We start from the raw sequence: 17,131 nt of genomic DNA on the forward strand, positions 1-17,131 counted from the left end.
CGCTATACCTCTTTTGAGCAACGCAATAAATAAAAGCAATAAAAGAATATCTACAAAAAAATCTATAAAAACCAGCACTATTATTATTATTATTTTTATTATTATATTATTTGAAGGTGGTTATGCACATCCGTCCGTAAACATGCAAACAAAGTGGTTTGGGACCCATGTGGCGGGTGTCATTGAATCTGTGGCGGGTGTTGGTGACAGGTCTATATAATCATGCTCACATGGATCACAAGATATGCTTCACTACTTCTTCCCTTTTTCTGTTTTTCCCTTTTCAGTCATCATCCATTATCCTTCCGAACCTTCATCTTCTTCTTCTGCTTCTTCTTCCTCACTATCATCATCATCCAAAGTCTGTACTGTTTCATCTCAATTTCACCGGTAGATTCTCTCGTTTTCACTTTGTTTATGCTATGAGTTTTGAATTTTAATGATTTTGAGTTCGAGTTAACAGTTAGGGTTTCTGTTTTTGGTGATTGAACTTATCTGCGAAACAGAGTAACTGATTGTTTAGACGATTTAGCTGTTAGTTGCATGTTTCTGATACGAGAATTATGTTAAGTTTCATCTCAATTCTATTGTTTTCACTTGATTTATGCTTCGAATTTGTTGGATCGATTAAAATTCGTTGATTTTGAGTTCGAATTAAGAGTTAGGGTTACTGTTTTTGGTGATTGAACTTATCTGCGAAACAGAGTACTGATTGTTTAGACGATATAGCTGTTAGTTGCATGTTTCTGATTCGACGATTATGTTATGTTTCATCTCAATTCTATTGTTTTCACTTGATTTGTGCTTCGAATTTGTTGGATCTACTGAAATTCATTGATTTTGAGTTCGAATTAACAGTTAGGGTTACTGGTTTTAGTGATTTGAACTTATGTGCAAAACAGAGTGACTGATTTTGATAGTTTGTTTAGACGATTTAGCTGTTAGTTGCATGTTTCTGATACGAGAATTATGTTATGCTTCATCTCAGTTCTATCGTTTTCACTTGATTTATGCTTCGAATTTGTTGGATCTACTGAAATTCGTTGATTTTGAGTTCGAATTAACAGTTAAGGTTACTGGTTTTAGTGATTTGAACTTATGTGCAAAACAGAGTGACTGATTTTGATAGTTTGTTTGGTTGATTTAGCTGTTAAACGTTAATTGCATGTCTGATGATCATATGAACTTCTATCATCTTTTAAAGCTTCTTCGTCTGTGTTGTTTTATCTCAATTTCACTGAATCTAGGGTACAATCTCTCTCGGTTCTCTCGTTTTCACCTTGAAATTTGTTAGATCTACTGAAATTTATTAAATTTGAGTTCGAGTTAACAATTAGGGTTTCTGTTTTTTGTGATTTGAACTTACGTGCGAAACAGAGTAACTGATTTTGATATGTTTGTTTGGATGATTTAGCATATAAACAACTCCTTCTACGAGAGTTATGTTATGTTCCATCTCAATTTCATCTATAATATTATTCAGTTCTATAGTTTTCACTTTATTTATGCTGCAAATTTGTTAGATCTACTGAAATTCATTGATTTTGAGACTTTGAGTTCGAATTACCAGTTAGGGTTACTGTTTTTAGTGATTTGGAGTTATCCTCCAAGCATGCAACTGATTCTAAGAGGATTTATTGGATGATTTAGCTGTTAATTGTATGTCTGATTATCCGATGAACTCACGATACAAGAATTATGTTATGTTTCATCTCAATTTCACCATAATCTCTCTTAATTTTCTTGTCTTCACTTTTTTTATGCTTCGAATTTGTTGAATTATTGAAATTCATTGATTTTTAGTTCAAGTTATCAGTTAGGGTATACTGTTTTTAGTTATTTGAACTTATCTGCAACTGCAAAGCAGAGCAACTGATTCTGCTAGGGTTACTTTGCTGTTAATTGCATGTCTGATTAGCATATGAACTCCTGATACGATAATCATGTCTTGATATCAGATAATCAAGCATGAATCCCCCCAAAATCAAGCGTCGAGTGGGTAAATATGAGGTGGGAAGGACAATCGGTGAGGGGACTTTTGCGAAAGTGAAGTTTGCTAGGAATTCTGAAACAGGGGAGCCTGTGGCTCTCAAGATCCTTGATAAAGAAAAAGTTGTGAAGCATAAAATGGCTGAACTGGTTGGTTGCTTCTACTCTCACAATTTCTAATATTTACAATTGTGCCATTCCGATGAATTGATCTTGGTTGATTTACTTTCATTCTTTTATGTGTTATCTTGGTGATGCAGATAAAAATGGAAATAGCAACCATGAAGTTGATAAAGCATCCCAATGTGGTCCGGTTATATGAGGTCTTCTAATCTTTTTGTAAATAACATACAACTCATGTTAAACTTTATTTCGATACTTCATTTTCTCCATTAAATCTTGATTTTAAGAAAACGCTTCTGAACTCTGAAGCGCAAGGCACACAAGGTGATTGGGAAAAACACCTCAGACCCTTGTGGCAACGCTTCATGTACATATGGGTCAAAATTGATTACTCAAATGTAGGGTCTCCAAGAGGCTAATATGTGAAAAATGACCAAAATAGTGAAGAGAATATGAGCCGTTCAAAAAAAAAAAAAAAAGTGAAGAGAATATGAATGGTTTACGTGATTAGAAGTTATGTGTGTCTTTTAATAGTGTTTTGTTTCTTCAGGTTATGGGGAGCAAGACCAAGATATTCATTGTACTTGAATTTGTCACAGGGGGAGAGCTTTTTGATAAAATTGTAATTTTCTGATACTTATATATATCGTCTCATTTTTAATCATTTGAATATTCATGCTCAGAAGTTTCCATTTGATTATGAAGGTGAACCATGGACGAATGCATGAAGATGAAGCCAGAAAGTATTTTCAACAACTCATCAATGCTGTTGATTATTGCCATAGTAGGGGTGTCTATCATAGAGATCTAAAGGTAGTCAACACTCTTTTATTTTCAAGATTCTCCTTTGACTGAGAGTGATTACCAGATGTTTTTATCGGTCTGTATTTATAGTCTCACTACTTACTAACATTCCTGCAGCCGGAAAATTTGCTTCTGGATGCTTCCGGAAACCTCAAAGTTTCAGACTTTGGACTGAGTGCCCTTTCTCGACAAGTTAGGGTAAGTAAAAAGATTTTGACTTTTAATTGTTCTTTGTGTTAAATCTTTTATTGAATTCTAAAGTTTTATTTTACAGGATGATGGCTTGCTTCACACAACGTGTGGAACTCCAAATTATGTTGCTCCTGAGGTGCAGACAACTGTTAATTCTATCGTCTTTCCTCATTATGCTTACAACATAACCTAAATCGACCCGTTTGTATATGGGTCAAAATTGCTTACTCATCATCATCTAGTGCTTCTTTTTCATGTAGTGATGATATTTAATCATTTTTAGGTCTTGAATGATAGAGGATATGATGGGGCGACTGCAGATTTATGGTCGTGTGGAGTCATACTCTTTGTACTGCTTGCAGGTTACTTGCCATTTGATGATTCTAATCTTATAAACCTATATAAAAAAGTGAGCATCATATAAATTGAGAATTACATTCGATTCATTGTTGTCAAATCTCCTGTTGAGTTACTTTGGGTGTTTTTGTGTGCAGATTTCAGCTGCAGAGTTTACTTGTCCTCCATGGATATCCTTTAGTGCCAGAAAGTTGATAACTCGCATATTGGATCCCAACCCCATGACCGTAAGTGTTGCACACTAATGTTGACATTTTCTTATAAGGCAGTTATGTGATCACGTAACCATTCTCTTTCTCTTCCCCACTATATCTTCACTACATTACATATAACTGCTTATGCGGTTCTCTTCTCAATATTTATATGTGTGTATGTCTTGTTATGTATCTAATTGCTGCATTAGCTAGAAAAGATACATGCATTATGAAGACCATAATCATGCAATTATTTGTGATTGTGACTAGATCATTAACAACTGAATCTTTAGTCCTTTGCAGCTTTTCACTATTTGTCGGCTTACGTAATTAGGAATATGTATATGTGCGTCTCAAAGCCCTCTTTTTGTGGCAGCGGATAACAATACCTGAGCTTTTGAATGATGAGTGGTTTAAACAAGATTTTAAACAACCTGAATTTGTTGAGAAGGGAGAGGCAAATTTTGATGATGTGGAAGCAGCTTTTCAAGATTCAGAAGTAAGTTTATCAACTTTATTATACTATGTAATCTTCAAACACTTTTTTGCCCATTTTTATAAAAAGTAATAAGTTAATAATTTAAACAAAAACAATATTCTGTTATTATTATTACAATAATCATCTAAAAACGATGTAGGGGATTGTGTGCAGCAAAATTGACTTCGGGGAACTTATAACCCGTTAGAGACACTCCCCTTTTAGCTAAACAATTTTTTATTTGACCTTCTTGAAATTAAAAACAACCCAAATCGATTTATGAATTTATCTGTAAGTGAATGAGCCAACATTTTTTTTTATTTAACATAAATAACTAGAAAGTTAACCTTTTTGTTTTTGTTGTAATGTTAATGAAGGTTTTATGAGCTCTGTTATGCTTGAATTATATATAAAAAGTTCAGTATCTTTATTACATAATTTATAAGCTACAAATAAGATTACGGTGTGTATTGTAAAATGCCCAAGTTTCTGAAAGTTTATATATTTGTTTTACATCAGGAGTATCACGTGACAGAAAAGAAAGAAGAACATCCAGCTGCCATGAATGCTTTTGAGTTGATTTCTATGTCTAAGGGGCTCAACCTTGGCAACCTTTTTGAGATGGAACAGGTTAATACTTTTGTTCTTTTATATCAACAACCTTCCACTTATTAATATTGTGTATTATATCTTTTACTTTGTGAAGGATTGTGTGTATATATATATACTCTTGCGCCATGCATGCCAGTCAAAATGGGTCGGGCTAGGTTAACCCTTGAATATGGAATACTCTACAAAGTACTTGCTTGGAAATAGGGTTGTAAACGAACCGAACGAACACAAACAAGGCATTGTTCGTTCATTAAGGAATGAACATGTTTATGAACGATTCACGAACGCTTACCGAACGAGATTTCTTTTTCGTTCATTAGGGAAACGAACATGTTCATGAACATTTACCGAACACAAACGAACACGCACGAACACGAACAAATGTTCATGAACATAAATGAACACAAACGAACGTTATATATTAATTTTAAAATAAAATCTGCATTTTTCATAAGAATACGAAGAATCTATCAAAAATAAACAGGTACTTAACATAACTATCTAAACATAGTTGACATAACTATCATAAACATAATTAACACAAAAATTAAGAAGTTTGCTAAGCTTTAACGAAAATTGAAATTGAAAACGTCAAATGAAGGATGTTGGCAGAGGCGTGTAGTATGACTATGGTTTCCAATTTTTAAAAACTAAAGGCGATAAAATAAAAATGTCACATAAAAAACCTTTAAATGAATGAACACAAATGAACGTAAACGAGCGAACATAAATGAACACATTACTGAACGTTCACGAACATAAAGAACGAACGCATCCTCTGTTCATGTTCGTTTTTGTAACTTACCGAACGAAATTTCTTGTTCGTGTGTGTTCATTTATTAAACGAACGAACATAAATGAACTTCCCGCCGAACGGTTCACGAACTGTTCGTTGAATGTTCGGTTCACTTACAGCCCTACTTGTAAATAAAAATTGTTTATTATAATACACAAAAATTATATTATTTCCAGTAGGACCTTTATGTATCAAAAGTACACTTCGGGGCGACGCTTGACCTGTTAGGGATCAGCGAGTCCACCCATCCATAGGTAAATTGGCTAAAATTGCCTACAGTCATGATCAAAGTAAAATTCAGTGTGGGTCATTGGAATTTCACTGTTATTCTGTATCAATTATCATCACTGATTTTAACTTGTATTAAATTTTGGAAATAAATTTGGATGCAGGCGTTCAAAAGGGAGACAAGATTCACATCGAGATGCCCAGCAAATGAGATAGTTAGTAAAATCGAAGAAGCTGCAAAACCTCTTGGTTTTGATGTGCACAAGAAGAACTATAAGGTTTAAATATTTACATTAATATATACTTTAAATTGATAAGTTTTTGGATGAGTAATAAACTAATAATTCTCTGTTTCTCATCTCAGTTAAGGCTTGAAAATATTAAAGCTGGGAGAAAAGGAAACCTCAATATTGCTACTGAGGTACCATGTTGTGATGCGTAATCAAATAAATATGCTTAATTTTGACAAAAAATAATATTAAAACTAACTTTTACAAAGTATCTTACAATTTGTACCCTTTACTAGGTGTTTCAAGTAGCACCATCACTTCACATGGTTGAAATAAGAAAAGCAAAAGGAGATACTTTGGAATTTCATAAGGTATGATATTCTTGTGTGTTCAGTTTCCGTTTGTCATTTATGTCAACTTTAGTTGGGCGGGTCGGACAACCAGGCCCAAAATGGTCAATCTAACACGAAACGCTTTTTATGTTTTGTTCTTTCGAATTTTATATATGCATATATGAGGTGTAAAATATGATGGAAGTAATTTATCTGCAAAAACAATAATAAAAAATTAGGGGTGTAAAAGAGTTGATGTCTGTGCGCTACTCGAGATCTCTCTGTGTTAACGAGCCCGAGCTTTAGATACCGAGCTTGATTAGGCTCATGCCCGCGAGCCTATATGAGCCAATATATATATATACATATATTAAGTTTTATTTCATATAATAAATATATATTATGTAATAAGGGAGAAGTTCAATTAAAAACTCATACTTAGGGAGAAAACTCGAAAACTCCTCATTAATGGTGGAAGGGGACTTTTAATGAAGGAGGGGCAAAATTGGGAAAAAAAAATATAATACAACTTGGAGCACCGTTTCGAGGCAAGTTTTACATCAATGAACTCGTATCATCGTTCTAATCAAAAGCCCTAAAAAATCTTTGTAATTTGGAAAAAAGCTTAACTCCGTTAAGTTTTTTTAATGGGGGACCATTGTAGGAAAAATAGGTGAAAGGTGGGACTAGTGGGAGGAATATTCTGAGGTGGGATTATTAATGGCCAATAAGGTCTAGGTGGGATTATTACAGGCCAATTTCCCTAAAATAAATAAAGAAAATAGGAGGTTTATGCATTATATTTACATTTTAGGCGACTTTCGACCCGTTTCCATTTTTAACTACTTTCGTAGACTTCAACTCATGTGACTTGTTAGAGGCTAAATATACCCTGGCCAGTTTACCTGTAAATGGGTCAAAATCACCAAAGCTAGTAGTTAATACAATTGTAAAGTGAGTAAACTGTTATGTTCACGCTGAATTGTATAAAAGCGACAGCATTAGACTCACCTGTTTAACTTTTTGTTTCTTTTTGCTGCAGTTCTACAAAAGACTTTCCAGTAGCCTCAAAAATGTTGTTTGGAAAACAGAAGAGGAAATGCAAGAACCTGCGTAAAAACTCCGGGAATTTTTATTCTCGTTGCGCGATTTTGAGCTTTTATAGATGGAGAAAACCATGCTGCATATTATGTTTCTTGTCGACCATTTGTATTATTGGACGATATCACTTGTAGATAGAAGAGACGTGTTGCAATTGTTTGTTTGATAAGAAGTCGACTCAAGAAAAAAAAAAAGTTGTAAAATTATCTATTTGTAATTCTTTATATCCCCTTAAAAAACTTGTCAGTAACACATCAAATTGTCCCATAATTGAATTCTTTTAGGACAAATGGCCAGAAAGACCATGAAAGCTCTGTGATATGTTGTACTTTATTTTCTTCCTGCTAATCAAAGTATTATGCACCTGACTTGGTATGTGACTTGGTTTCTGGTGTGTGTGTGATGCTGGTAGGGTGGTTTGCTATTAAAGACAACTCGTAGTGGTGTGTGTGTGCGAAGTGTAAAGTACGCCACCAAAATGTCATATTACGCCCATCTCCAACGACATGTGCATGAGCGGAAGGGTGCGACTCCCCACTTCTTCCTCGTTGCTAAGAAAGTAATATCTGTGGAAGGCTCACTTATATAATACCAATATACCCTTGTGAGGTTTTACCATCCTTCTACGAGAGAAGTTACCACACAATTTCTTACAACTTTATCATTTCAATTGCAGCACTTTGTGCATCGAAATCTCATAAATTTTAGCTCTATTTTGGACACTTCTTGGCTCGTCACAAAGTTCTCTTCAAGGAGATTGGAAACCCATTAAATAACAATATATATTTTTTAGTGCCGTGAAAAAATAGTATACCAAGCTGCCAAAACAAACAGAAAAGATAGCCTAGCCATCTAAACACGAGCAAAAGAGTAGTATACAATCAAACTATGCAATAAGCAAAGCAATCAAATAGAGACGTAAAGCTATCAAGAAGCAGAGATGTATCACCTCTTCTTCCTCGGCCCTTGCATCATAAACTAGTTGTACCTAGGACCGGACCCATAGTTTAATGAAACTAGGCCACTGCATGAGAACCAATCAAAGAAGGAAAATTTTATTTAACCTGGTCTGCTAAATTTGACCCAGCTGTGATCTCTACCAAACTCTGGCAAAAGCTAGCACCCCAACCGCATCTCATCAAGCATAATAGGTTCACCAATACAACTAACAATTTGGCTAACATTACCACCATTTCATAAACTCTATGGCATGTCTATAACAAGACCCAGATTGGAACCTTAGGTTTGCCATAAAAGATGCATATATAACACATAAAAAGAACTTACAGGTAACAGACATCCGTCCGTGTACTCATGTTATCATTTTTTTCTTTGATTAAAATGTTGGATATACAGCATACAAACACGTACATAAGCCAAGATGTATGTATTTTCTTAGCTCGTATGGTTCCTTGTTTTGGTATTCTGTGTTTTTGTAATACAAGAACAAACATTCACATATACTATAAATAATTGCATCATTCACAAACAAATTTACAATGTAGTCGCGCCCAGGAGTCCCAAAAGTACGTTAGAGCATGGCTTACAGTTCCATCCGCATTAGTAGATGCCCGTTGCTTGATGCATCACTTGTAACAAACTGCAAAAAAAATGCCAACCTTAACAAGAACCATACACTTTAAAATTTAAAAAAAAAAAAAAAAATCTAATTTGTTGTAATAAATGAATTTAAGGTGTTGAAATCATTTGAATCTCTGGCTGACTTTCAAACCGTTTGGTTCATTTCAATTCGATGAGTTTTAAACCTGACTCGTTTCCTACACTCATTGTAACGTGATGGTTATCTACTCACAAGGACAATGTTGAATGTTCTATGTGATTTATGGGTGCTATCACCTTCTATTAGGATCACGCGTATTTGGCCCATAAGGCCTAATATTTTTTTTTGTTTCATGTGGAGGGGCGCTTTGGGACAAAGATATCATATGCTCTGATCTCAAATCTATACAAATATATATATATAGACAGAGAAAATTCTACATAGAATAATGGTTAGGTACAAACCTCGAAGCCCCGCTTTTTGTACAATTCCTGGCCGGGCTTGTTGTCTACGGTTACATGAACATATAGTTTCTTCATACCTATTTGCATAACAAAAAGAAGCCATGTTACGATCTAAAAAAATCATGTAAACATATGATACGTTAAAACTAGAAGTTGCAAAATACACGGGTCAGGCGGACTTTTAATCCACGTTTTATAGACAAATGGCATTTCAAATGTGATTAGAGAAACATTACTCCAGTAACGAAACCTTTTCAACAGAATATGTGAGGAGGACTTGTGCATTAAACACGCAGTTTAACTAAAATTCAACCGTTCGACTTGTTTTCTTATAAACTGTTTTTTTTACTTTACGCATTAGTCATTAAAAGTTAAAACATAAGAATATAGTAAAAAAAAAGATGCAAAACTAACCAACGGATGCAGCAATACGAGCAGCTAGGCCTAACATGTTAATTGCAATTCCACGACGACGGGCGTATTTGGCCACAACAACGTTTGAAATGTAGGCATACTTGTGCGCATCAAAAGGTTGTTTACTTGCCAAAACACACGACTGCTTCTTTATCTCCTTTAATGAAGGGACAATAATACGGATATAGAGCATTAGATTAAACAAAAACAGCAATAACAATAAAAGTAACAGTAAAACGAAGGTAAGGTGTTTTGGCAACTAATCATAATCAACCTTCACATGTACACAAATATGATTACATTTCAAACGTTGTTGAGACAAATAGTGTTTCACAAATATTTTGACCAGAATATTCTTTGTTAATCATTTTTAGTTATTTTACAAATAGTTAAGTGTCAAAAGGTGATTAAAAACGTTAAATTATATCAACAATAATCTTTCTTTTTCAATAAAATTAATTAAGAGGATGTATGCATACACTAATACACTTTTTCTCAACATTCAACATGTTTGACCCGTTTTCTTTGAAACCTTTTTCTTTTAATTTAACTTTACGATTTTCCTCAAACATTGTGATACGAAATTTTTCGAGGAACAAAGTGAGCACGTACTACAGAGTTGACTTTATTTTGTTAATTGTAAAGCTGACCACTATTTTAGTTGCCTCGTTTTGTTGGTATGAATTATGAAAGGAGAACATTTACCCCAGGATATGTTTCTCCTTGCAAATATTGACGGATGCTCAAGTCCATAGTTCCAACGATACTGTTTAAGACCGTTCTTTTCATATTTTTTACTTCCTTTTTAACCTGTAATGTCACAAAAAAGGTAAAATAATATAAAAGAAAATAAATAAAATTCAAAGTGACACGTAGATAATTCTTGAGGTTTGCATAATGACGTTAACTGTTATAACATGATGAGGAAATAAACACACACCCACACTTGCATCAGTTGTGATAAGTTTCTTTATGAATTTCACAAAAAAAAAATCAAGACAATATGAGATTTGACAAAATTGCGTTCAACATTACATAAATAGTCAAATAATAGTTCCTTAATGTTATTACTTATTACATGTTAACTTTTGACCCTTACAACGCACTCGGGTTGATTTCCTGCTCAAGACTGTTCTATAATGTGCTTCTAACGCTCAGTGTCACCTAAAATAACGGGGAACATTCACTAATCACTACAACCATGTTGTCTCAAATGGGCAAAATAATCTATTACACCCCCCCCCCCCCCCACACACACACACACCCACACACACTCTCTGGAAAACACACTCCTTCCTTTCCCAAAATTTGTCCTCTTATAGCTCTGAACGCCAATACTTAATGTGCGCAATAATGCAAAAAAAAAACTGAGATTTAATGTGGGACATATGATTACAGCTAATTTGCAGTACGGAGACTTACAGCAACAAGACAGAAACACTGCAACAAGTTCCCATCCTGTCCTGAACATCTTTTCTTCAAAGCTTTGAACTCCTGCTCAACCAACAACAAACCGACGAACAGCCATTAATTTTTTATAGGGATTTCAAAACAAATCACGGGGCAACGGCCACTGTGAGATTTTATTGTGTGGTTAATTTAATTTGTTACCTGATCAGCATACTTCAATTTAAAACTCTCAGCATGCCTGATATTACAAATTGAAATTGTCATGATCTACATAATAATTTGCATTTTAAAAGTTTATATATCTGCTATTCGTGAAGGAAGTAATATAATAACCGACCGCTTGTAAGCTGCGGCTTCCCAATGGGCTTCTGCGCGCAGCCATGCTGCCATCTGTCACGTGAATCTTTTTTAGGAAATTAACTCAAAAGAAAAGGAGACTATATTAGGTAATAACGAGTGACAAAAAAATGAAATAAAAACACCAACCCAATATTCTTCATTTAATATTGCTTCGCGAGCAATGTAACGACCAAAGCTACACCGCATATCAGTATATTCCTCATCACTGAGTTGTAGCCGATTGAAAATCAACTCGGGCTGCTTTGAGTCATCATTACTGGGAACAATTAGGTGCCGAATGCTTTGGGTATTATCCCAATGTGTCTCAAGGGTTCTACATCGAGTGTACGAAATTGGGAAATTTTCTCTGAAATAATTTGAATAAAAAATATTAATCTAAATTCATTGGATTGTCAATCAAAACCATAAAATCTTGATTCAACATATGTTAATGCATGAATACACACACACACACACATATATATATATATATACACACACATAGGAGAAGGATCCGTTAGGAACCACCCTTTATTGCGAGAACCGCGAGAACCAATGTGAACACAACCAAAAATACCTAAAAATATCTAAAAAACACACAATTTTTTTTTAACAAAAATCGCAACTTTTCGTTTATTAAAAAAAAATTGAGACTATAAGTAGCGATTTTTGTTAAAAAAAATATTAAAAAAAATTGTGTGTTTTTTCGATTTTTTGGGGGTTTAGCTTTATGGTTTAGTTTTTAGCATTTACCCTTGGGGGGGGGGGGGGGGGGGGGTAGGTTCTTTTTGGGTTTTTGGTGGTGTAGTGGGTTTATTTTGTTGCGTTCACATTGGTTCTCGCAATAAAGGCGGTTCTCGCATGAATCCTACCCTATATATATATATATATGGAAAGGGTAAAATGAGAACCACCTTGAGTTATGAGAACTCAGCCAAAAAAAAAGGTTTTTTTCAAAAAAACAAATTCCCCAAAAATAAAAATAAAAAATCCCCAAAAAATGACTATTACATACAGAGGCCGGTTAACGTACAATATTCCTCAACGTACGAGCGTACGCTGTGAAATTACGCACATTGTGAAACTCAAAACCCTAATCACGCATGTTGAAAAGACATAATCACACATGTTGAAAGCCATAAACATGCTTTATTACATAATTATAACATGCTTCATTACATAAGTATAACATGCGTGATTAGGGTTTTGAATTTTAGAACATGCGTATTTTCACATCGTACGCTCGTACGTTAAGCAATATTGTATTTTACACTTTCACTATACATATATGTATATATGCAAAAAAAAAACACCCTCTTAAAAACATGCGATTAGAAGTAAAAAAAATATTCTGGCTCGAGGAAAATGTGTGGTCCAAAATGCTTCTCAAGTTTCTCAAATATGTGTGTGTATTTAAAATAACAAATGGGAACACACATACCTAAAGAGATCTACGATGAGAAGAGAATCTTGTTTCTTGATCCGCTTACAAAAAACCGATATTGGTCGTCGAATTTTAAAACGAGGGATTAAGCTTCCATGTAATAACTCCATCTTTTATTCCGATCACAAGTATTAATCAACCTCATAACAGAAAACTTCTTGTTTAACCAACTGTAAGAATAAGAAACCACAGCAAAGCATTCTCCAACTTAATCCTTGGCACCAACTCACTTGATCCCCGACGGCAAAAAATGAAGAAAAAACTGAAAAAAACAAAGCAATAACTACTCGCGATCAGAAAAGGTTTGAAAACAAGGATAGATTGAGATGAGAAACTACAGTTTTGAGAGTTCTTGATGAAAGCAATCAGAATGTTTTAAACTAAACGTGGCAAGATAAGCCGATTGGATTGGGCAATGGGTCAAAATGAGAGGTTTCAGAGACGGGTCAACCTGGTCAAAGTCCATTTAGATCTGTCAAAAATAACCTACCAACCCATATACAATTCAGGTAGATCGAGTAATCACTGTAATCAGTTTACCCATATTATACTTGATTCAGGTATAGGGTATGTATGAATAAACAAATCCGAGTATACCCGAACACCTAACCCAACCCAACCCAAAACCTGAAAAACAACTGTTAAAAAATTTCATTTATCTCTGAATTTCATAAACAAACCGATGAAATCTCATAATTAAGCTACAAATAATACAGATTAACATTCTGAGGTACACCAAAATCAACCTCCAAATCAATCATGGCACAGGATCAAAGGAGTTAGATACATGACCCATATCTCCAAATTAACTTACAAAAGATCCAAACAAAGCTTGAAAACAGCACCCAACTCAACCCACAAATTAAAATGGCTAATCTACAATTCTCGGTATCTTTCTTAATCAAAACAGAACCACCCTTTAAGAATTGCCAAAAAGCATCAAACTTTGAAGAACATTTCACCAAATCAGTGGGGGGAAACCTTAATTTCACTTTACCATTGTTACAAAGATCCAAGAATGACGGGATTTTTATAAATAAATAAAAAAAAGACAAACCTGGAACACCACCAACAAATTAGATGCGTGAGAAGATGAGGAGAGAAGATGAAGCTAGGACCTTTGTTTGGACCCGAATTAAGCATGACCAGGATTAACCAACCCGGGCCCGATTTAAGCATGCCCCGGATAAACCAATTAGTAAAACCAACCCTGTTTGTTTAGCTTTTAACGTGTCTCTTATTGGTTCAGACTTCTCACTGGTTCAGCTCTTAATGATTCAGACGGTTTGTTTCACGTGTAGATGACATTTGTCTCTGAAGAGTCTGAATGGTTAAAACCTTTAATCTGAATTGGTCAGACATTTACCTCTAAACGGTTAAGCATTATACTGGCTCTTAATAGTTCAGACATCTTACTAGTTCAGCACTTAACCATTCAAAAGTTGTCAAACAGCCCCTCAGTTTACCAAAACGGTAGCGTTCGGTATTAAGGAATAGAATGTGGAATTGAACGAAAAGAAACAAGTTTGGTTATCATATAGTAATGGAATTCCAAAGGAATGTAACTCTTTCCAAATATAATAATTTTTATTCCTTGGTAAGGGGTGTTTTTTTCCATTCCTATAAGGAGGGTGGAGATAAAATAGGAAGTTTATTTCGCTAGGAAGGATAGGAAGCAATCATAACCGTCCAATTGCACAATTTACGGTCTAGATCAAAATCAAATTAAAAACTGTCATTTAAACACGCTCTCCGGGGTTTCAGGGGTATTATCGTCAAATTCCAAAATAATCGCCGTTGAATATACACAGAAACGCTTCGAAAAAAAGTGCATTACGTTTTACACTTCCATTGAACGATCAAACACATACAGAAATTTGAGAAAATCATACTCCATTGAAGTTCATGGCGTCGTCGAGAGATAATTTGAAGGTTTACATTCGAGTTACTCAAAAGAAATCCGTCTCTGAAAACCCTAAATCATCAAAGAAGCCAAAAACATCATCAGCTGAAGAGAACATAGATGAACAAGAAAATGTTAGCCGAAAATCAATAATGAAACAACAAAGAACTAGAAAACGCAAAGATATTTCAGACAATGGTAATTTTATCTGTTTTTGCTCTTTAACTGAATTCAAGTTACGTTTTATAAAGTACAGTAGACCTAATATATCATATCCGTTCCGAAAAATAGTTAATGAGTTATATCTTCCCCTATCTTAACATTTTTGTTAGTAGAGACTACATTGCGTTTTATGTTAAAACTATGATCTAAGATGCTAATGCTTCTTATGGGATTTATATATTGTGAATTAATGCGTTTTATCTTAATAAACTTGCAGAAACAAAGAGATTATTATTATGATAATTGTAATCGAATTTTAGAACATTGCGTTTTATCTTTGAATTTGCTGAGATACATGTGTTGTTAACTGATGCCTTTTATATTAATATGTGTTAAATAATATGATGTAAAGTATTGCGTTTTATCTTAAACCTGTGAATTACTGCTTTTTATCTTTATAGTGTTAGCTAATTCGTTTTATCATAAATTTGTTAATTGACATTGTTCACTAATGCGTTTTATATTAATATATCATAAAAAACAAAATGAGATTATGTAATGTTAATTTGGTGTGTTAAATAATATGATGTAAAGTATTGCGTTTTATCTAAAACCTGTGAATCACTGCTTTTTATCTTTATAGTGTTAGCTAATGCGTTTTATCATAAATTTTTTAATTGACATTGTTTCATTATTCTATTTAAAGTTAAAAAACAAGAGGAAAAACAAAAAAAGGAGAAGAAAGAAAGTGGTGATAGAATCATCAGAAGAGACAGTTTCTGATTCAAATGATAAAAAATCTAGTCGAGCTATTCTTCTGCATACTTCCGAACAACAACAAGTAAATTCAGGTAACATAAAACGCATTTAACAAATTTCATGAAAAAAATATATGTTTTTAACACAATTCAATGTATCAGATGATGATTTTGTTGATCCACAACCAAGAGTTAACCCGACAAAAAATCAAAAGAAGGAAAAGGCAGAATCAAAACCAAAGAGATCACTGAGGAAAGATAAAACAAAAGAACAACCAGAACAACAACCATATTATGATTACGACGGAAAAAAAATCAACATAAGATGTGCAGTCAATAATCTAAAAGATTATATTGAAGGTTTGTCAAAAGAGCAAAGGAATGTTGTTAGAGAAATAGGGTTTGAGAGCATACTAAAATTCAATCTGCATTCAGTTCCACGCAAATTCGGATATTGGCTGGTAAAAAACTTTGATGCTAAAAATGATGAGATAAATACTGGAGATGAAAAGATTAAGATCACAGCTGAATTTATCCAAAGGGTATTTCAAATACCAAATGGAAAAACAGAGATTGAGGAAAAACTGAGACCAAAAGACACTGATCTTATAATTAAATTCTGGCGCGGTCAATTCAGCAAAGATATTTTGAAGAGAATGTATGCGCACAACTTGATTAGTTATTTAAAATCAAGAAATGAGCTTGGAAGATTGTTCAAACTAAATTTCTTGTTTATATTTTTTACGATCATAGCGGAGGCAATGCAAAGTAGTAATGTTAATCAAAGATTCTTGCCATCAATGAAAAGTGACAAAAAAAACCCAGGATTTTAATTGGTGTGAATATATTCTGACCGTTTTAAGGCGTACAAGAAGACAATGGCCTGGAAATGAGAAGCTCTTCAATGGACCTATTGCATTGTTAGCGGTATGAAATCTGATCTTTCACTATTGCTATATATTTGCTGAATGCTTGTTTAGGCTGCTTGTTTATATTCTTTGTTTGTTTAAAACTATACTTTATAAAACGCAATGTATATTATAAAACGCAATGATCTTTCATTTTTTGTTTCTTTATATTCTTTGTTTGTTAAAACTATTCTTTGCTAGTGTAAAACGCAATGTTTTTGTAAAACGCAATATATTTAAAGTTACAAAACATTAGTTTTGTAAGTTGTTTACAATGATTTATATTTTAAAACGCAACAAAATTTGAATTGATTATTTTTCTAAAACACAAT

The 17,131-nt window shown here is 33.8% G+C and overlaps 2 protein-coding genes across 6 annotated transcripts; one reads left to right on the forward strand and one right to left on the reverse strand.

The window, feature by feature from the left end:
• Positions 1–232: 232 nt before the first annotated feature.
• On the forward strand, positions 233–7,799 carry LOC110908304 (CBL-interacting protein kinase 32). Its single transcript, XM_022153221.2, has 15 exons — positions 233–390; positions 1,959–2,139; positions 2,250–2,312; positions 2,663–2,734; positions 2,818–2,925; positions 3,034–3,114; positions 3,191–3,244; positions 3,392–3,517; positions 3,603–3,692; positions 4,036–4,158; positions 4,657–4,767; positions 5,938–6,051; positions 6,138–6,194; positions 6,300–6,374; positions 7,378–7,799. The coding sequence occupies exons 2-15, from the start codon at positions 1,969–1,971 to the stop codon at positions 7,450–7,452; spliced, it is 1,320 nt and encodes a 439-aa protein (XP_022008913.1). The 5' UTR covers positions 233–390; positions 1,959–1,968; the 3' UTR covers positions 7,453–7,799.
• Positions 7,800–8,719: 920 nt separating this feature from the next.
• On the reverse strand, positions 8,720–14,255 carry LOC110908305. Of its 5 annotated transcripts, none has more exons than XM_022153222.2 (10): positions 14,126–14,255; positions 13,066–13,330; positions 11,772–11,991; positions 11,623–11,675; positions 11,487–11,523; positions 11,298–11,369; positions 10,581–10,685; positions 9,876–10,032; positions 9,462–9,538; positions 8,720–9,036 (listed from the first exon to the last, which is right to left on the reverse strand). In XM_022153222.2, the coding sequence occupies exons 2-10, from the start codon at positions 13,176–13,178 to the stop codon at positions 8,980–8,982; spliced, it is 891 nt and encodes a 296-aa protein (XP_022008914.1). In that variant the 5' UTR covers positions 13,179–13,330; positions 14,126–14,255; the 3' UTR covers positions 8,720–8,979. The 5 variants fall into 5 exon arrangements, with proteins under 5 accessions (XP_022008914.1, XP_035838590.1, XP_022008915.1 ...); XM_035982697.1 differs by having other exon boundaries at positions 8,744–9,036; positions 9,876–10,029; XM_022153223.2 differs by having other exon boundaries at positions 8,744–9,036; positions 13,883–14,139.
• Positions 14,256–17,131: the final 2,876 nt, after the last annotated feature.

Source organism: Helianthus annuus, chromosome 14, assembly GCF_002127325.2.
Source record: "Helianthus annuus cultivar XRQ/B chromosome 14, HanXRQr2.0-SUNRISE, whole genome shotgun sequence".
NCBI classification, from domain to species: Eukaryota; Viridiplantae; Streptophyta; class Magnoliopsida; order Asterales; family Asteraceae; genus Helianthus; species Helianthus annuus.